The 22,477-nt window shown below is 42.6% G+C and overlaps 1 protein-coding gene across 1 annotated transcript; it reads right to left on the bottom strand.

Moving 5' to 3' along the window:
* Positions 1 to 3,326: 3,326 nt before the first annotated feature.
* HTR1D (5-hydroxytryptamine receptor 1D) lies at positions 3,327 to 4,938 on the bottom strand. Its single transcript, XM_035565088.1, has one exon. The coding sequence runs from the start codon at positions 4,936 to 4,938 to the stop codon at positions 3,802 to 3,804; it is 1,137 nt and encodes a 378-aa protein (XP_035420981.1). The 3' UTR covers positions 3,327 to 3,801.
* Between the last annotated feature and the right edge of the window lie 17,539 nt (positions 4,939 to 22,477).

Below are 22,477 nucleotides of genomic sequence, written 5' to 3'. Positions count from 1 at the left end.
TGGGTGATGAACTGACTCAATCGTAGGGCTCAAAAGGTCATAGTTAATTGGGCTACATCTGGCTGGCAGCTGGTCACCAGCAGTGTTCCACAAGGTTCAGTTCTAGGGCCAGTCCTGTTCAACATTTTTATCAATGATCTGGGTGCAAGAGTGGAGTGCATCCTTAGTAAATTTGCTGGTGATACTAACCTGGGAGGTGCTGTTGACTCCCTAGAGGGACAAGAGGCCTTGCACAGGGATCTAGGTAGATTGAAGCACTGGACAATCATCAACAGAATGAAGTTCAACAAAGGAAAATGACGGGTGCTGCACTTGGGGAGGCGTGAGGCCAGACAGAGGTACAAATTAGGAGATGAGTGGCTGGAGAGCAGCTCAGCTGAAAGAGATCTGGGGGTGCCAGCTGACAGCAGGCTCAACAGGAGCCAGCAGTGTGCCCTGGCAGCCAAGAGGGCAAACCTGATTTTGGGGTGGCATAGGGGTGGTTATGGGGTGATATGCCTGTCACTGACTTTTAAACACAGCATAGCCATCTGGTCAAAAGAGGTGATTCTCCTGCTATAGCTACCATTGGTGTGGCCTCACCTTGAATATTTTACACAGTCCTGGAATCCGGAATAGAAATAGGATGTTAAGGTCCTTGAAAGCAACTAGAGGAGAGCAAGAAAGGAGGTAAAAGGGCTGGAAGGCATGTCCTATGAGGAGAGGCTGAGGACACATGGGTTGTCTAGTCTAGAGAAAAGGAGGCCAAGAAGTGACCTCCTTGCTCTCTGCAACTCTCTGAGGAGGGGGAGCACAGAAGGAGGTCTCTTCTCCCCGGTAACTGATCACAGGGTGCACGGGAATGGCACCGAGCTGCGCCGAGAGATGTTCAGACTGGGCATGAGGGAAAATTTCTTTACCGTGAGGGTGGTCAAACACTGGAACGGGCTTCCTGGTGAAATGATTGGTGCCCCATGCCTGGCAATGTTCAGGAGACATTTCGACAATGCCCTCAATAATATGCTTTAACTTCTGGCTAGCCTTAAAGAAGTCAGGCAGTTGGACCAGATGATCTTTGTAGGTCCCTTCCAACTGAACTGATTTCTTTTCTTTTCTTTTCTTTTCTTTTCTTTTCTTTTCTTTTCTTTTCTTTTCTATTCTATTCTATTCTATTCTATTCTATTCTGTGGCAAGGCAAGCCTGTAGCTCTCAGCAGACGCTGGTATAAAGCAGGACATGTCAGGATTATGCTGGCCGGATTATGAGAGGGGCTGCTGAAAAAACATATTTGACTCTCTCCTTGAAGTCCTTAAGGAACCAAGACCTTCATTCTGGCTTCCAGCTCTGACCCTGACTCTTGGTTTACCTTTTATCCTCTTGCCCTAGTAGTATCTTTTGTTGTTGTTGTTTTTTGTTTTTGTTTTGTTTTGTTTTCAAGCTGTAAAACAGGTAAGTTTGTGCAGTTAAAGCTGTGTACTTCACTCTCTGTACATCTCCTGGTATTTTCTGCTCTCCCTGTGTCCACAAGACTGTTCCAGATTGAACACAAGCATCCAGAAAGCACATGATGCAGGCAGCATGGACAACACAGGAAGGGCATCTGTGGAAGAGGAGGGGAAGTTTAATAGTTACACAAATAAGCAGCGTCTTCATGACAGGAAACCTTTTCCTGTAGAGCAAAAGCAAGTCTACACAGTCTGATACTGTGACTTCTGGGGTTATACACACTTCAGGCTGTGACTGTCATTGTGGGAGACGGGAAAGGACTCCTGAGGGAACGAGGGGATGTCATACCACAGACATTCTCATAGTAGTGCTTATAAGACTGCAGGAAACTTTCCAAGGTGCTCTTTGTTCTGGGGGTCAGCCACTGCTGGCAACATTGCTGGGTCATGTTAAAACGAATCTTGTCTTGCTGTGTTAATGCCAAATGGAAAGGCTCCTCCAAGCAGGGTGGCAATTAAACCCTTTGTGTGTAACTAGAGAGAGAGGACTGTAATTCTGTGATGTACATAACTGCTCTGCCTGATCCTGCAGTATGTGGGTCGTTCCACTACGTTACTTTATGGTGCAATTCTCATCAGAGGCACCGCCACCAAGAAAAAGGCTGTGAAAGAAATGCAAAGGAGAGGCTGAATTGCTTTGATGGATGTGGCCTGTGGTGGAGTGTGTTGGGATGGCCAAGGCAGTGGATGATGGAGTTGAATTTGATCAGACTGAGAATTGGAGTAGCTATCAGAAGTATGGTTGGATAACTCTTTCAAAGCAATGCATGCTACTGATATGCATTATGAGCATGATATTTCTGCTATAACATGATCAGTAACTCTAAAAAGGTTAATGAAATGTGGGCTGCAGCACTTAGTGTGCTGTCCTTTCTGAGACTTCAACCAAGACCTGGAGCAATCCTCCATGTGCCAGCTTCCCACCTTCCAAAAATGGGAAATAATCCTAGAGACAGAGAAGTTACAGGGAACCTACTCCACTTCCACTGCCCCAGAGGAGAATCCTGACATCATGATTTCTGACAGAAGTTTATTTGGCAAGTTCTCAAACACTTACAGAAATAGTGACTTCATATCTACTCCAACAACCTTAATTTATAAGAAAGTTTTTCTTGATATTTCACTTAATTCTCTCCCTTCTACTTCCCTGTTTTCTTGTCTTACTCTCTATGAATATGGAGAACTGATTATTTCTTTCCTCTTGGCAGTTGACCTTTACCTATCTAAAGACTTCAGTCCTCAGTTGCCCACATCTTTCAATGTTTTCCCAGGGGTTCAGGGCTTCTACATATCATTTAAAGATTCTCAATTCTCATGAAGACTTAAAAAAATAGGTTTTTATTGTCTCACTCTTAAGCACTTAGTTGCTCCCTAAAGGAGTCTGGGTGTCCATGGATTAGACACAGTAAAGTTCAGCTTTCCTTGCTGAATTAGCGCTGCTTCATTTTTCTATGGGGATGGAATAAACATGTACTAGAACTGAGGAGTAAGACTTCTGGCTCCATTCTGATGTCCCAGTCATTCCACACTGGTACTAAACATATTTTCTTGTTTCAGATTGGGTGTGGGGAAAAAAAAAGAAAAAAGAAAAAAAAAGGACATCAAGGTAATTTTCAATAATCTTCATGCTATTTATTTTGCAGTATTTCTGTACTGGCTATTCTACTCATGATAAAATGTGTAAAAATAAACTGTCTTCTTTCTGCAGTTTACCAGAAGTGTAGCTTCAATGAATATATTTGTGAAGTGTCCACAGAACTTACATACTTGCTATGACTTTGTACCCTGCTGCTTACAGCCAGGCTGTGTCACATGTTTTCTCAAAAAGTTACTGGTTTTATCAATTTCAAATGGATAGGACACATGCTATAGAAAATATAGGCATCAGATCCTGTTCTCCAGAAACTTTCTCAGCCTACATAAATTGCTAATAATATACAGCAGAAATACTGATGTCCTGCAAATATGCACACGTTTTGCTCCCATCAGGTTACAAAGGTATGCCAGACTTGGTAGTATGTGCCATCTCATCAACAAAACTCAGCTTTCTGATTCAGTCTTTCATTTGTTACAAACCTTACTTCATAAGTTGATCTTACATATACAAACGATCACTGGAGAGACCACAGACAAGTTCTCTTATGATTTACAGAATTCCAGACAGAAAGAAGCAAATTGGCAAGAAGTTCCCAGCTACATGCACAGCACAGGGCAGCAGAGATGGCAGTTACCGCTCTATACCCTAGGAATCAAAGCACAGAAAATCTCAGGGGAGGCTGCAAGATTGCACAAGAGTCAGTAACACAATAGGAGAGGATCAAGATGAGCACTTTTTGAAATGTATAAGTTTTTGGAAAGCCTGTTTAAATTCTTCATTAAAAGCTGTATAAATGACTGGATTGATTAATGAGTTTAAGTAACCTAACCATGTAAAAAAGTCCAGTAGGATGGGATGAAACCAACATGCATCCTGACAGATTGGTAGGACAAGAGACATGACAAAAAATGGCAGCCAGCAGAAAATGAAAGCTCCCAGAATAATGCCTAAAGTTTTGGTGGCTTTCCTTTCTCTTGCAGCAGAAATTCTTTTCCTTTCAAGGATACTATCTGCAAGTTTTATTTTAACATGATTGATAAATATTGGGGATCCACTTGAATGGGAATGCCCTTCATGAAGGCTAGCATTAATGGAGCAGAGGGAAGACCCAGCAGAGCCAGTAATCAGGTGTGCAGTAGTAAATCGTTTCCCATATAATGAGGGTGGCTTCAGAATCCTTGATCGAGCTGCTACATAAATTCTACCATACAAGATTAGGAGAAGCACAGTTGGGATGTAGAAAGCTCCACAGGTGGAATAAATCGTGTAGGAAATTTGATCTGTGTTCACTGTACATTTTGCAATTTCTTCATGAGCTTTCACTTGCCTCCAGAAAAACGGTGGCACAGAAATGCTAATAGAAATCATCCAGACCACAGCAATCATGAGCACTGCTCGGCCAGCAGTCCGGCGTTTGGCATATTCCAAAGCATCTGTGATAGCCCAATATCTGTCCAGTGCAATAACACAGAGATGTAGGATTGAGGCTGTGCAGCATGTGATATCTGACGATAACCAGATATCACACAACACTTGGCCAAAGGCCCATGTGTGGGTGACGGTGTAAGCAATACTGATGGGCATCACTAGAACAGACACTAAAAGATCAGTCACTGCCAAGGAGCCAATGAGGTAATTTGCAGGTGTGTGGAGCTTTCTAGTCAAAAAAATTGTAATAACAACAAAAACATTTGCAAGGATCGTTGCCAAAGTTATGACAGACAGAAGGACTGACAGGGATATCTTCAGCCCTAACAGTGTCCTTTCATCCAAAGCCAGTGGTGTTTCAGTAAAATTTAACGACTTATTTGCTGAGCTGTGGAGAGAGAGCTCTGCTGAAAGGTTATACTGAGTCATCCTCTGTACTGATTTCACTTTCCAATGTAATCTTTCTGGGACAATGAAGAAAAATGCTCACCTTTTTGCTGAAATAGAACTTTTCATACTTGAGTCCAACACTGAAGAAATATTAACTTGTTGAAAACATCAGACTGCACAGTAGATGAGGTACTCTCTTAAGGTAGATTTTCCATCTCATCTTATGTGATGCTATTGTTAAAGCAAAATGTTAACATAATCATCCAAACATGATTCTGCTGTATAATACAAGAAGTACTATAAGTTGAAATTCAAGCATTTTTCATTTTCATCTTTTCTAAGTGTATGAAGGCAAAGTCATTCTTTATGAACTTTGCACCTTCTCTCTGAACTTATCTTCTACAAAGCTGCATAAATCAATATTGAAAAGTGGAGGCTGAAATAGAAATATCTGGGCATGTAACTGATGCCCCAGTGTTGGGGACAAAGCTATCCTCAAGAATATTTTCTCTTCCACTCTTAATATCTGAATGTCAGGCTTTTGATATTTACAAAGGATTCTATTGGTAGAGCACTCAAGATATAATACAATGCTGTCTGGATTCCTGCTGTAAACATAATTTCTGCCAGGTTTGTAAATCGGGACTTGTTTCTGAACAGTGCAAAGGTCTGTTTTCATTTATTCCTCCAGACCATTCTGGTTTTCTTTTCAACACATTCAGTCTTCAAATGCTGAAGTCAGGTGTTGGTTACCAGAATTCAATGCATTGGTGCTGAAGCTCACAGAATGTCCCAAGTACTGAGATGTTCCTGATCACGCACACATGGTGAATGATTGTAATGACTTGTAGTGATTCCCTCAAAAGAGGAAGAATATGGCTGGTTAAGGGGATCTGGAGAAAGAAAGTGAATGTTTTAGTCCAAAATGGTGATACAGGATTTGTGGAAGTTGAGGTATCTACGTATACAAACCACAAGCTTTCCATACATTTCTTTAGATTCACTTAATGTAACGTGAAATCTTTACAGACCTTAAGAGAACATCCTAAGACAGATTTCCTTGAGATCTTTCAATCAGACCCACTCACAAGTACCAGAACGTCACTTACATTATACCAGCCCACGCCTTCTTGAAAGAAATCCTGAATATGGGTCATGAACAGCTTTGAAGCATGATCCGAGGGCTATTAGCAGAGATGCTGAACTTCTTCAAGAACATAACCATCAGGCTGGCTTCCTCCCAACCATGGATGTAAAATGCCTCTAACAACCATAACTAGTGCAGCTTCACAGCATCTGACAGAGAACTGAGATTCACTTGGTTAGGAATCTGTGGAGCAAGAACATCATATATTCTACATGAAACACTAACATGTCAAACAGCCTCCCTCAAGCTCCTGAGTCCTAACATAATATACAATACTTTTTGTACTTCTGGTTTTGTGTGCTTGTTTTTTGTTGTTTTTTTTTTTTGGTAAACATCCACCTTCTGTCAGTCAGACTTATTTTTAGAGATGCTTTTTCTTTTTAGGTGTATTTTTTCAATAAGGGGACCCAGAAGAATCTCGTATTTAATACTAAACTATTACTCTCTGATTTTTTTTCCAAAAGGGCTCACCCCTCTTCGTAATGTACACTGTTGTGACACTGAGCAAAGGCTCAGTGGATAAGAACTTTTAAACATAAGAATGGCCATAGCAAACAAAGAAATCCAGTCAAGTGTCTCCAACAAAAGCCCATATGTTCAGCTCAACTCTGTTGCCTTTTTCTGACATTTTCTCTGCTCTGATACATTCTTTCTGAGACAGAGGGACCAGAATCACAGAGCTGAAGATGTGGATACACCACAGATTAATGATGCAGCGTAATGATATTCCTGTACTCTTCTCAATTTCTTTCCTAACAGTTCCTGAGATTTACTTTTTAATCATCACAGACCATTCACCTGACATTTCCATTAAACAGCCCCAATTAATATAATTCCAAGGGCATGAGTGGTAACATCAGGATTTCTTTCCTGTTTGCTCACATTTTGCATCTCTCTGTACTGTCCCTTCTCCCACTTTTTAACCTAACGTTCTTTGCAACTCTGAACAGTCAGTCCTTGTCTTTACTATGCTTGAAGAGCTTTGTCTCATCAGCAGATGTCATCACCTCAGTACTCACATACTTTCCAGACCACAGGTAGTCTAAGCCTTCTTTATTTACCTTCTTTAACAGCCTCTGGCAAAAGTCTCTTAAAAATCCAAGAAATTATATCATTTGGACTTCAACCAATCCATATAATCATCAACTTTTCCTACTTATTTCAACAGTTTTGTGAGGCAAACTTACCTTTACAAAAGCCATTTTGACTATTCCCCAAAACACTGTACACTATGTGTACAGTAATACTATTCTTTGTGATAATTCCTGCAAACTGGCCAGGTACAGACATCAGGTTTGTAGACAGTTAGTCAGATCTCTTTGGAAAGTGTAGCTGTCTTGCAGTTGGCAAGTGCAAACGGACTTCTATGTATTTTAAGCAGAGGTTGAAAACCCCTGTTTATACCATTGCACTTTGGATCTTGAGTTGCATCGAGCTCTTTGGCTTAGCATCATCTGATCATGTAGATTTGTTATTGTTCATTTTGGCCAGAAATAAAAGTTGCACTTATAAACATAAGTTTCCTTTATCTTCTCCAGTTTTGTTTTTTTTTTTTTATTTCACCTTTACCATCCCTCTGACTCTCTGACTCAGTAGTACGTCATTTCACAGCTTACACTTTCAGAGTCTAAGAAAGCTCTTTACCTGAATGCTGGGCTCACCACACATCCCACACAGGAGAAAACCTAAACCAAAAACATGAGACGGACTGATTAGCAATATTAAAGACAATGACCGTATTACCTAAAGACTAAAGCCAAATCCAATCTTGATTTCATTTACTGCAAAATGTAATATTGAGCTTTTCCCCATATATGCCAAGAAACAACCATTTTTCAGTATTAGATAATTTCCAACAATGTGAAATAAAACTAAGTGCATGCCATCCACTCACCAGTACATGAACAATCCTATAAGAAGTCCTATTGCTTCCAACAGTTATCAATCACTGGTGAGGGTGGGAGGGTGGGGGGGAAATTGTGAAGCATGGTATTTCCAGTCAAATGAACTAGTCTGAAGTTAAATGAATTATAAATCTTTAAAATACCAGTCAGACACCCTGACACTGGCAAAAAGGTCTAACAGAAACTAAACAATGCCTGAAAGATAATGAATTACTGAATTCATTTTTATAAACATAAAATGATACAATGTTTTCTATGGTGTGTTCAAAGGAAAAGAAAAAAAAATCTACTAAAAATTCTCCAAGTCTGATATTTATCACTTACTTAAAGTGCATTGGCTATTTCCTGTCCCACAAATAAGGCTAACACAACTGAAAGTCAATTTCAAAATCAGTCCAGGTTAGGTTTCTATACCCTGTGACAGAGAAACAGCTTGCAGGATTTCACAGAATCATAGAATGGTTTGGGTTGGAAAGGATCTTAAAGATCATCAATTTCCAACCCCCCTGCCATGGGCAGGGACACCTCCCCCTAGATCAGGTTGCTCAAAGCCGCATCCAGCCTCGCCTTAAAGACCTCCAGGAATGGGGCATCCACAGCTTCTCTGGGTAACCTGTTCCAGTGCCTCACCACTCTCATACTAAAGAATTTCTTCTGAATATCTAACCTAAATCTACCCTCTTCTAGTTTAAAGACATTACTCCTTGTCCTATCACTATACTCCCTGTTGAAGAGTCCCTCCCCAGCTTTCTTTTAGGGCCCGTGTAGGTACTGGAAGGTCTCCCCAGAGCCTTCTCTTCTCCAGGCTGAACAACCTCAGCTCCCTCAGCCTGTCTTCCCATGAGAGGTGCTCCAGCCCCTTGATCATCTTTATGGCCCTTCTCTGGATTTGTTCTAATACTTCCATGTCCTTCTTGTGCTGGGGGCCCCAGAGCTAAATGCAGTTCTCCAGGTGGGGTCTCACAGGAGCAGAGCAGAGAGGGAGAATCGCCTCCCTCGCCCTGCTGCCCACACTGCTTTTGATGCAGCCCTGGAAACGGTTGGCTTTCTGGGCTGCAAATGCTCATTGCCAGCTCATGTCAAGCTTCTTGTCCACCAGCACCCCCAGGCCCTTCCTCATCGGGGCTACTTTCAAACCACTGAAAATGGATTCTAATCCTTAGAAATGGAAAATGGAAATGACAAATGGAAAATGGATTCTAATCATAGAAGTCCATATCTACCTGGGTTCTCAATGCCCAAAGTATTTCTGAAAATATAAGTATCATATATTCTTAATTTTAATAAAATCCTGCACTTGTGCATATACACTATGTCTTCCAGTTGTGAATCTTTGACCAAGAAATATGTACAGCATGTTGAGTAGCTCTTACATGTTCTGACTGGCAGGGCAGCATCTATCAGACATCAATAATCCTGCAAGGCAGCTATTAAATATCATTCATTGGTTTCAGAATAAAATGGGAGATTTAGTTCCCTGAGCATTTTGAGAATGCGTGGGCTGACAGTATTTTTGTTCCCTACTTAGAACTTTATCTTGGGTATTCACTCTGTAGACATTAATATATATTACCTGTATCCTAAATTATCACCAGGGACTTATGCAGAATAATTAGTCAAAATGTTTTTCCCTTACAAGCAGTAAGGTACCTCTACACAATATAATGCATGAAACCACAAAATATATATGCAAAAGTATAAATAAATAAATAAATGCTCATAGTGTAATACTTAAACATAACCATAATCCAGTTCCATTAGTCACAAGTTCTTGGGCTACTTGAATAAAACTGACAGGCAGTTGCTCTGCCCGGGGATACGCAGATGGACATAAAATTCTCTTAAAACCTATATCTCTGCTATTGCAAAGACTTACACATTTTCTTAATGATTTAACGTCATATACTATAAATAAATGTCAAATTTAGTGGATTGCTATGAAAACAAAGTTACATGCATACATAAGTGTTTAGGAATCAGGGGCTCTGGATCTACTTTTAAAAGTTTCTTTGAATGTACTTCCCTGCTTCAGAGACTTTCTTTCTTAGTTTATGAGTTGGCACTCACTACTGTTGATATAAAAAAATAGTACTCCAGATAAAATTAGTATTTTAGTATCATAGAATCACAGCATTATTAAGGTTGGAAAAGATCTCCAAGATCATCTGGTCCAATTGTCCCCCTACCACCACTATCACACACTGAACCATGCCCCTAAGCACCACGTCCAACCTTTCCTTAAACAACCCCAGGGATGGTGACTCCGCCACCTCCCTGGGCAACCCATTCCAATGTCTGACTGCTCTTTCTGAAAAGAAACTTCTCCTCATTTCCAACCTAAACCTCCCCTGGCACAACTTGAGGCCATTCCCTGTTGTCCCATTACTGGTTACCTGCGAGAAGAGGCTGAAACCAACTCACCAGAACGTCCTTTCAGGAAGTTGTAGAGGGCAATGAGGCCTCCCCTGAGCCTCCTCTTCTCCAGACTAAACAACCCCAGTGCCTTCAGCCACTCCTCACAGGCCTTGTGTTCCAGGCCCTTCAGCAGTTTTGTAGCCCTTCTCTGGACAAGGCTCCAGGGCCTCAATGTCCTTCTTGTAGTGAGGAGCCCAAAGCTGAACACAGCACTCAAGGTGCGGCCTCACCAGAGCTGAGTACAGGGGGACGATCACCTCCCTGCTCCTGCTGGCTACACCATTCCTGACACAAGCCAGGATGCTGTTGGCCTTCTTGGCCACCTGGGCACACTGATGGCTCATGTTCAGGTGAGCATTGGCCAACACCCCCAGATCCTTTTCCTCTGCACAGCTTTCCAGACACTCTGCCCCAAGCCTGTAGCATTGCATTGGGTCGTTGTGGCCAAAGTGCAGGACCCAGCACTTGGCCTTGTTGAACCTCATCCCTTGGCCTCTGCCCATCGACCCAACCTGTCCAGGTCCCTCTGCAGGGCCTTCCTACTCTCTGGCAGATCGACACTTCCCCCCAACTTGGTGTCATACGCAAACTTACTGAGGGTGCACTCAATTCCCTCATCCAAGCCATCAATACAGATATTAAAGAGGATGGGCCCCAACACTGACCCCTGGGGAACACCACTGGTGACCAGTCGCCAGCTGGATTTAAATCCATTCACTACCACTCTCTGGGCCCAGCCATCCAGCCAGTTTTTAACCCAGCAAAGCGTGTACCTGTCCAAGCCATGGGCTGCCAACTTCCCCACGAGAATACTATGGGAGACTGTGTCAAAGGTCTTGCTGAAGTCTAGGTAGACTATGTCAACAGGCTTTTCTTCATCCACCAGGTGGGTCACCCAGTCATAGAAGGAGATGAGGTTGGTCAGGCAGGACTTGCCTTTCATGAACCCATGCTGACCGGGCCTGATCCCCTGGCTGTCCCGCAGATGCTGTGTGACTGTATTCAAGATGACCTGTTCCATCACCTTTCCCGGCACCAAGGTCAGGCTGACAGGCCTGTAGTTCCCTGGGTCCTTCTTATGACCCTTATACAGATGGGCGTCACATTAGCAAGTCTCCAGTCATCTGGGACCTCTCCAGTTGACCATGACTGCTGATAGATCATAGAAAGTGGCTCAGCAATCACATCCGCCAACTCCCTCAGCACCCTCAGGTGGATCACATCTGGCCCCATGGACTTGTGACAGTTCAGGTGGAGCAGCTGGTCCCTGTTTCCACCTGAGCTGTGGGGGGGTTATTACACTACCTGTCCCGGACTTCCGGTTGAGGAGGCTGAGTACCCCGAAGATAAGTGGTCTGGCTAGTACATAATTAACATTAGTTATTATCCAGCTAAAATGAATGTCTTCCCAATAATTTAATATTTAATTTACCTTTTATTTAACTAAAAAAAATCCTGAATAGAGACAAATGATTTTCCTGTTGAAAAACAGAGAAAGAAAAAAATTAGTTTTCTTAATCTACACACATTGAATAAAAAATCTAAAGCAATTTCTAAATTAAACTTAATATAGGCAAATACAAGGTGAAACCTGTAGCTACATATTAAGGAAAGAAGAACACAAATGTATTTACAACACATACACATCCTGAAATACTGTGAGCTCAAAAGGATGAAGAGGCCATTGGCATGTTCAGCTGAGAACAGTCTTCCAGTGGGATGTGTTGCCTAGACAGGGTTTAAACGATCTCTGGAGCACGAGAAGACAAGCACTGAGTGAAAACTGAAGTACCCTCTCTCGATAGTATGATTGTCTTCACTATGTGCAGTCTACAGTGTGGGTAATTGCAGGCCCTTAGCTGCAGTACCTGAAGTTATGTTTGCAGTGCTGAAGCCATCAGGCCACGGTACTGTTTCTGGTATGGTCTCTCTACCAGACAAGCCATTGTAGGTTTTCACCCACACTTCTCAAGATGGAAATCCTATCAAATGAGTTGGCTACATAAGCACCGTCCTTGACTCCTCTTCTTGGGCTTCTCCTGGTGCCCTTGGCCATGGGATGTGGGTATTTTTTCAGTTCAAATTGCACAAAATAAATTGAAGGTGATATTACAGCCTACCAGGATGAGGTTTTCATAGCAGAACACATGACATACAATGGATAGCTTGGAATAAACTCCAGGATTGTGTTGGATGATGGCAGGCAAGTCTTGCTACATGAGCTTTCTGGCATGGCACAGAGCAAAGGAGGCCAAACCTGTCCTTGGTTTATTCACACTACTGTCCCCAAAATGGCATGCAGATTTGGTAGTCAAGGGAGGATAAGGCAAACTCAGACCCATACAGTGAGGTTGAGGATAAACCAAGGTACAGAGTGATCCTGAAGTAAAGATCTTTCATAGTGATGATACAACCTCAGCGAACAGCTCAGTCATAGTAGCCTCCTCTGCAGCCAGTGGGGTGAGAGTGGCATGTCCCAAATGCAGGGTCACTACAGACCAGGACTGTGACTGTCTCCCTCCTTCACCCAAGACATTGGTCTGGGATGACTGTGTCCCTCATTTATAAGTAAAGTACTGAAGGCTGCATAGGTGAAGGACCTTTTGGTCAGGTCTTCTGTCTGCACATTCAGTAGTTCCAGGCTAAGTCCAGGATGTGTGTAATAATGCTTTGATATCCTGGAGAGATTGGATGAGTTCTCTTTAGTTCATCAAAAAGAAGAGAAGAGAACATCACCACAGGAAAACAATACTGAAATTAAGAGACAGTTTTAGACAGTGCACTGCTGTTTAACTGAGCAGACAAATGGAAAGCACAGTTCATGGTCTGGTGAAGCAAGGCACATATTCAGTGTGAAAAGAGAACACATTTTAGCTGTTGGTGATAACCACTGTTATCATCAATAATGTTAATAATGTTTTCATAGTCCAAGGTGCTTACCTAAAGCCAGGTACTTCTTTTGAAAAGTTGCTTTGTGTTTCAGTTCTATAGTTATAGTAACACAGAAAGGGAAAAGCAGGGAGGGAGAGATGTTGCTCCGTTTTAAACTCTAAACTGTGACAAGGTAGGCACACTTGCAAACATGAGTTTAATAGCACCAAAAGATAGTTATAAGAGTGCCATCGTGTGGACAATGAACATACTTAACAGCAGCCCGTGCACAGGAGGCAGGAGAGATGCCCAAAATTTCCGAAGATACTTAGTCCACAGCATAAACAAAGTCAGGACACATTCCTGTCCCTTCTGGAGTACAGCTACCATCTGGATGATTTTTGCACAAAGCAATTTTATGATGCAGCTGACAACACATTCTGACAATGCTCAGGTGCAAAGAGAATGCTTTGGTGAACCCATGAATATCTGTGTTGGTGTGAGGTAAGTAGTATATACAGAAATAAATATATTCAAATGAAAATACGGAATTTGCTCTTTCACTGAATAGAGCAGAAAAAGGAGAGAACATGATGAAATATCTTTTAAGAAATTGAAAATGTTTCTTTTAACTTCACACTGAAGTCAGAGGAATTAGAGAGTACATGTACCTTGTAGCTGGGTAACTGCCAGGGATGGCTGAGAACAGTGCTAAATTTCAGGAAACCAATGAAAATCCATTTGCTTTCCTATTTTTTCATAACTGGCTTTAATTTTTCATTTAAACATAGAATCTGCTATCTTGCCTAAATAAACTACATATTCTGTCATGCTGAAACCTTGACCAGTAACAAAGACACACTCTGTGTGACCTAGCAAACAGCAGATGGCACTCCTAACAATACTCGTATTTTTGAAGAAGACATTCATAGGATAACTCAAAAGAGGGAGACGTTTCTCAGTAAGTTCTTGTATACTAGGGACAATGACTCGAGTACACAGCATTAGAGTGCTTGCGGAGTCCGACTTTGAGACCAGAACACAAACCAAAGACAAGACTTGCTCAAGAAGCTATAGAAATTTGCCAGTCCATAGAACATAGTCAAATCAAGATGCATGTTCTGGGAGAAAAACAAAGTAACGTGACAGTATATTGTACTGAAAAATGAGGTCCACAGAAAATGCAGACTGTGTAGAAGTCAAAAGGTGGTAAAATCAGTAAAATGGAATGTGACTAGGTTTGCATGCATCAGTACGAAGGACTGGATATACTGCAAAAGTAATCATAGTCCTAACTAGATTCCTGGCTTTGGATTATGCTGTCTGAAACACATATGGGAAGGAACAACATTTTGCAAAAGCTATAGATGAGATGGAATAAACTTGAAAAGAAAAAAAATATACACGTGTACCTTGCACAATAAAGTAGAATTAGGTAGCACCATGTACTGGAACGACTGCCACATTGCTATCATAAATGAACAACAAAATATATTGGATAGAAAGTTTAAGAACAGCAATGGTGGTTATTTGTGGTTATTTGCTGTCCATTACACACAAGCTAATGAGCCATTTGAACTTACTGTTAGCAACCTGAAAAGAAAACAGAGTAATCTCGAATAGAAGTATCCTCGTATGATGAGGAAATCATTTCAACATTGGGTACATGAACTAAACTAAGAGCAAACAAGGGGAAATCTAAAAAACTGTCCCTGTTAGCTTGCGACAAGCTGCCCTGTCCCTGGTAAAGAGGAATGAGCACAACAGCAATTGCTCGTTTGTTTTTCACTAAAGCAATGATTGAGAGCTAGAAGTCACAGTTCTTGGGAAAAGCCTAAAGCACTTGCAGGAAGCAGCAACCCTCAAAGCCACAGTAATGTCACTCAGCACTTAAGGCAAGATCAATTCTTTGCTCCGCTGTGTGTGGCAGAGTGATGTTCCCCTCAGGTGTCTTGTGCTCCTGCCCGGAGGACTGAGCATGGTTTTGCAGAGCACAGGACCACTTTTGCTGGCAGGAGGGAGCAGACACTCTTCATGGTCTCAACCTGCTCTGCTCCCTCTCCCATAGCCATGAAACTGGACTGCGCACTCTGGGCACACAGCACAGGGCCTCGTTTTGGCCATTGCCCTGTGGGTGCCTCTCACAGTGTAGCACAAAGGGTGAATTCCTCCTGCCTACACATCAGGCAGGTAGTGTAGGCACTTGCCTGTGTAGGCATCACATCTATACATGTACCCAGGTCTATTCACATGCACCCTGATGTTTTTCACAGGATCCTGATTCCCTTTGTAGCAAGTATGTGCGTTAGAATAAATGATTAAAAATTCTTTAGACACTGAGCTGAATCAACAGGAGCACAACCTTGCACCTAAATTTCTCACGGGGAGCAGCAAGACAACTGTGTTACTGACTAGAATTGTTATTCTGATAATTCAAGACATTTCTGAGATCTCAGGTGAGATCTCAGGTGTATCAACACCAAACAACTTTTTAATACTTGGACATATTTCCAGAAGTAGAGCTTTAATACTCCGGTCATAGCTATTTTGCACCTTCCTGACCTTTATTTGCTATGAGATGACTTCATCAGCATTTCTTAATTCAACATGCTGTTGCACTTCATCAGTTATATAACCAATACTAGGAAACTACAAATCTCATATACCATAAGTATAGATTAACTGTTGATTGATAGCATTATATTGCTAGTCAAATTAAAATGTGTATTTCCTAAGCTTATTATTACAAAAACTTTATTTTCTTAACTTTATTACATTAGGTCTACACTGATATACCAGTTCTGTTTGCTATGGATATAATGTTTTCTTCTGATTAGTATTAGTTCAGTAATATGAACACTTTTTCAGCATTCCTCTCCTTGTCCCCTACTTCAGTGATGTATCGTGCAACTAACAAAGTTGAGGTGGGATTCATCACAGTCCACTTAGACATCTGAGAGTCAGAGCTGGTCAGCCACTAAGACAGCTTGAATAACCCGCCCTTCAGGGTGAGCATCTCTCTTCCTTGACTGTAAGCGGAGCTGGTACAAAAGAGTTCATGTTTCCAGAGAAGTATACATGATACTTCATAAGTTCACTCTAGCACGGTTCATGCAGCACAATTAAATCTCTAATGCTAAGATTATTGTGACTATTTCAAAGTAAATCAGGTATGCTTATTTTGTTTCTTTGATACAGAGAACAGTACTCTAAGTGCTAAATTGTATAAAAAACACATCCTAGTTTAAAATAGCAACTATGGTAATTAGCAAGCAAGTACTGGCAACGTTTAGTACTTTCTCTTCCCCCTCCCCAGTTTCTATTTTTTTGCTCAGCTTTGAAGAAAATACTGTTTTTTTTCTCTCTCTTGTCTATATACATGGCCAGCGTGTACGAGCTATCCAGCCCATTGCTAACTGCCAAGCCACAACTGCTGATATATCTTTTAACTAAATATGACTTCTGATGGCGCTTTGGGCAGCCTGATTTAGTGAAAGATGTCCCTGCCCATCACAGGGGAGCTGGACTAGATGATCTTTAAAGGCCCCTTCCAACCCAAACCATTCCATGATTCTATCATTATCAAAAAGAAAGGTTGGGATTTAGTGAGCAGTGATGCTGGTAGATGCTATAGCACAGCGTATGTTACCATGATTTCTTTGGAGGAAGAAGCTAGGGCACTTAGCTCTAGCATTACCTAAACTCCATCAGCCTTACAGTGTCTGATGACAAATATGACAGACATCTCCAATGACTTTCTTTCCTCATGTTTCCTCTCCCATTATTATTCAATACCATACAATAAGTGGAATTGTAAGGGCTGATGAGATACAGTGTTGTGTGAGATTAAACACATCGGATGCAATTCATACAACTGAGCAGCATTTATCAAAAACGTCATCTACATGTCAGTCAATCACCTGACCTAAGTTAACTACCAAGAGGAAAGATCATATTGTTGCTTACAATTTGATGAATCTCATCTCAAAAGAACTGATTTCTCTCCTCTGACTATAAAGAAAGTTCAGAAAATTAGCTCAAATGTAGGTGACTGACGTCTAGGCACATATGGGCAACTAAATGTCCCTGTGAAGCCCAGCACATAGGCATGCAAAGATGAGGTTGCATGAGCCCGTGCCCAGAAGTAGCCTTGTGCCAAGTCTTCCATCACACTGAAGGCCTCTCAGCGCCAGCTGACCTGTGCACAGTGCAGGCACAGAGTGAATTTGGGTTTGCAGACAAGCCCAGAGGTGCCTTTGTAACACAGCCATACCCAAGTGTCTGCAAAGTGGGATTCGGGCCAAGTACAGTGATGGTGTTTCTGATCTGGACAGTCTTATTGCTGCAGAAGGCCTGACCTGGCATGTCTGTGTCCTGATTTTGCTTGGGATACAGTTAACTTTCTTCCTAGTATCTGGTATGATGCTGTGTTTTGGATTTAGGATGAGAATAATACTGATAACACATTGATGTGTGGCACTTTTATAATCAGCTGTAATCCATAACCATAGATGCTGGAAAGAGATACAAAGAAGGAAAAATACTTGCAGGTTCCAGCCAAACTAATTGTGCTAAGTTCAGCACTGCACTGTGCTCTGCTCTGCAGATCATCTGTTGATGCTTTATTCAACTCGGTTTCAAGGTATGCTGCCATTCCCATGAGACTTCATCTCTGAGCACAGTGGTCCATTACAGTTTCTCAGGGCCATCCAAATGCACCAAGTTTCGCTTTTATGCTTTAGCCATTTTTTCTTTGCCTGCTTTCTCTTCCAGTCCGGAACTCCAGAAGAAATACAGTTTTTCCACTGCAACATACAGTATCATACAGCTTTGCCTGTAGAGGGATTTGGAAGGCATTGGTTGATGTGCTGATATTTGCACTGAAATAAACAGTCATGACTTAAAAATACAAGCTACGATAGTAGGATCAATCTGCCTAACTACATATGTTTAATCAGCGCACCCACATGCCCTTCGCTCCCCATCTTTCCCCTTACTGACAACACAGGGAATGAGGTAGTTTCAGAGGGCAGGACAGTGACCATTGATGCAGCGCTTCCCCACCTAGTAAATAAAGTCAATATGCACATTCACAGAAACATGGCCTTACACTTCCTGGAAGAAGCATTCATTTATCCTGCTCCTCCTTACCCTCTGTTCTGGAGGCAATTCAGGAAGAAACTGGGAACAACCTTGGGCTGAATGACCTCATCCAGAACTGGCAGCCAGATGTGTCAGAGAGCACACGGGTTCACCTACACACACACACAATGTAATTCTACTGTGATGGGAACTAGAAGGCCCAGCAGCTGGCACTGCTTTCAGTAATGGCTTGGTTAATGAAGTGGATGGTATGCTTCTTCCAGTGATATAACACTGGAGAGGTTTTAGCATACAAGAGAACAAAATTAAGAAGATCAAATTTGAGTATAAGAACAAGTACAAGGTATTTGTACTGCATGGCATCCAGGGGACCAGGCCCAGACAGCATGGGTTCATGAAAGGCAAGTCCTGCCTGACCAACCGCATCTCCTTCTATGACCGGGTGACCAGACTGGTAGATGAGGGAAAGGATGTTGACGTAGTCTGCCTAGACTGAAGGCCTTTGACATGGTCTCCCACAGTATTCTCCTGGGGAAACTGGCTGTCCGTGGCCTGGACAGGTATACTCTTCTCTGGATAAAGAACTGGCAGGAGGGCCATGCCCAGAGAGTTGTGGTTAATGGAGTTAAGTCCAGCTGGCGTCCCGTTATGAGTAGTGTCCCCCGGGGGTCGGTACTAGGGCCCATCCTCTTTAATATCTTTATTGATGACTTGGATGAGGGAATTGAGTGCACCCTCAGTAAGTTTGCATATGACACCAAGTTGGGGGGAAGTATCAATCTGCCAGAGAGTAGGAAGGCCCTGCAGAGGGACCTGGACAGGATGGGTCGATGGGCAGAGGCCAGTGGGATGAGGTTCAACATGGCCAAGTGCTGGGTCTTGCACTTTGGCCACAACGACCCCATGCAATGCTACAGGCTTGGGGCAGAGTGTCTGGAAAGCTGTGCAGAGGAAAAGGATCTGGGGGTGTTGGCCAATGCTCACCTGAACATGAGCCATCAGTGTGCCCAGGTGGCCAAGAAGGCCAACGGCATCCTGGCTTGTGTCAGGAATGGTGTAGCCAGCAGGAGCAGGGAGGTGATCGTCCCCCTGTACTCAGCTCTGGTGAGGCCGCACCTTGAGTGCTGTGTTCAGCTTTGGGCTCCTCACTACAAGAAGGACATTGAGGCCCTGGAACATGTCTAGAGAAGGGCTGCAAACCTGGTGAAGGGCCTGGAACGCAAATCCTGTGAGGAGCGGCTGAGAGAACTGGGATTGTTTAGTCTGAAGGAGAGGAGGCTCAGGGGAGGCCTCATTGCCCTCTACAACTTCCTGAAGGGAGGTTGAGGTGAGGAGGGGGTCAGCCTCTTCTCCCAGGTAACTCATGATAGGACTCGAAATGGCCACAAGTTGCGCCTGGGGAGATTTAGATTAGATATCAGGAAAAACTTTTTCTCTCGAAGAGTGTCAGGCACTGGAACGGCCCACCCAAGGAGGTGGTGGAGTCACCATCCCTTGCGGTGTTCAAGAAGCACCTGGACAAGGTGCTACGAGACATGATTTAATAGCTTAGTGGGTAGTATTGGTGAGGGGAGGACAGTTGGACTAGATGATCTTGTAGATCTTTTCCAACCTTGAGTTTCTATGATTCTATGATTTGTATTTAGTTCAGGTAGAAATAAGCAGCTGTCCTAGCATATGATGGAGTGTAACCAGCTAGATAACAGCTCTGCGTAATGTAGGACCAACACGTACTGTCATCAGTGTCAGCAATATTGTACCCCTTTAAAGTGGCAAAGACTTTGGTAGATTGGTCCTATTCTTAAATAGGACCTCAAATAGATCTTAATCTGTTCGTCTTGAACAAAGCTAAATGGAAGCCTTGTCTTCAGCCTTGGGCACTGTGTTCCCAAGAAGATATGGACTGCATAGGAAGAGGTCAAAGGAAAGCAGTGAGGATCTTTAGAAAAGTGAATCTATGAGAATAAACTGAATGAACAGGAATGTCTGGGCTAGAAAGGACACAGCTGGAGATGTTCAACAGACTTCATATGCATGAAAGCCTGCTGCAGAACAGGAAGGAAAAGTCTGTTCCCCACGGCTATGACTAATATCACTGAAAGGAGAGGGATTTAGCTGCACCAAGGAAAACTGAGCTGTTAAGAAGACCTTGCACATGGTAAGGGTAGTGAAGCTCTTAAAAGAATTGCTTGAAGACACTGTGACATCTCTGTCGTAGAAATTTTTTAAGGATAGCTTAAACAATCTTTCTGAAACACGATTTCCAACAGCCCAGTACTGGGGAAGCAAAATGGATTAGAAAGGGCCTTTTGCCCTGTGTAAAACTGTGCAAATACTATTTTTTTTTTTATTTCAATACACTGTAAACTTAGCCAATTCAAAATGAACCAAAATCCAAGACTGTGCAAGCTTTGCAGGACACCATAGTTCAAATCTGAAACTGGCTCAGGACTCAGCTTTATGGTACTGTGATGCACCGACTGGTAAGGAATGACACAACTGCTTATAACAACTTCTCGCTGGGTGCCATTGGGGAACCAGGGCTCCCAGTCTTCACTGTTTCAGAGCAAGAACAGGAGGAAGGAACATTTCCGTGACTCTGCCAGGTAGGAGCACTTTGCCACTGATTTTTGTTCTGCATTTAGGTGAGGACAGTGTACTGTCATCATGCTTACTCTCTGTAAAAGACACTGAAAGCAGCCAGGCCCATCACATCTTCCTGCATTTTGACATGTTTGAATTTAAAAATATACTTTGCAGAACTCTAAAAATGCTGTGAACCAGCATTGCTCACACCACAGAGCACATTTGATTTTTCTATTTTCTGATTCTCTGCCATTTACTCACACATGCCTGCATTACATGTGCTCAATTTCGATCTCCTTCTAGCCTACCAGAAGTGTGATATAGGGAGTGACCACTGGCTGCAACGGAGACAGAACAATCTGTGATTTCAGGAGAACTAAGAGTGATGTCTGGTGATGATGCTATTCTGAGATAGTCAGGATCTGGGATTAAAAGGGAAAAATGTTACGGGCAACATGAAAAACAACAGATTGACAATATGTGTGATATTTGTTCATTTTAATATTTAAGAAGAATGTATGATGCACAAGCTAAATTCTTTGTTATGATACCATCTTAACTTTGGGGTAAATACAAAAAACACATCTGTCCTGAGAAACCTCATGGATCTCAGCCATTGCTTCCTGGAATGACCTGTTTAACACTCCATTGACATCAGTACAACAATAAAGAAATTACAATTACTGGCAAAGGTACCTTTCCGCTGCTCTGAAGGCAGCTGCCCACTTAGTTTTGTGAAGGACGTTTCTTCCCTGGAGTTTACATCAGGCTTACAACTGGGGAAGAGAAGGTCTCTCTGGCGAAACTTTATTCTCCTTTAAGCCCCTGTCATGTCTTACATATTGGTGTCCACGGTATACTGGAAAAATTAAGACTACCTCATGATCACTGCTGGCCACCACCAGGGCAGGCAAACCTTGTCCTTGGCTGTTTTATAATTCTGCTGGAACTCCTGCTCTTTGCTGTAGTACTAAAACTCATCCCCAAAAGTGTTTCACATCCATTGTTTGCAGCAGCAAGTGACATACAGTGACAGAACAAGGGCTCCAAGTGACAGTTTTGAACTGGAAACCCCAGCTCACACCCAAGCAGGTACATGCACATGGAAAGAAGAGGATGACTCCAGGAGTATAACATTACAATGGGGGCTCCCGGCTTTATGCTAGCACCACAACGGCAGTGACATTTGGTCGCCATCATACCTGAAGCAGGAGTGAGGAAGAAGCCAGACTGCTGGGTCACTCGTGATACAAATCAGGATGGCGTGGGACAATACTAGGACCAATCCAACATGACGGATCTCTGAGACACGGTTTTCTGTGTCTCAAGGCTTTCTCCAGATCATTTCACATAGAAATTACACTTCCGAAGCGGTTCACTTCATCTACCGAATATCACTGTATAAATGGGGAAGGAGATCTGCAATATCAAAATGTAAATCATTTAAAACTCCAAAGTGCTTGTGAGCGCAATGCTTCCCTTAAAGATAAACTCGTACTCACGTCCACGGCCGCTGTTCCTCGGCCGCCAGCTCTCCCCGCTCACCCGCGGC

The sequence above is a fragment of the Cygnus atratus genome, chromosome 23 (genome assembly GCF_013377495.2).
Source record: "Cygnus atratus isolate AKBS03 ecotype Queensland, Australia chromosome 23, CAtr_DNAZoo_HiC_assembly, whole genome shotgun sequence".
NCBI classification, from domain to species: Eukaryota; Metazoa; Chordata; class Aves; order Anseriformes; family Anatidae; genus Cygnus; species Cygnus atratus.
This window is presented reverse-complemented; position numbering and strand designations above follow the sequence as displayed.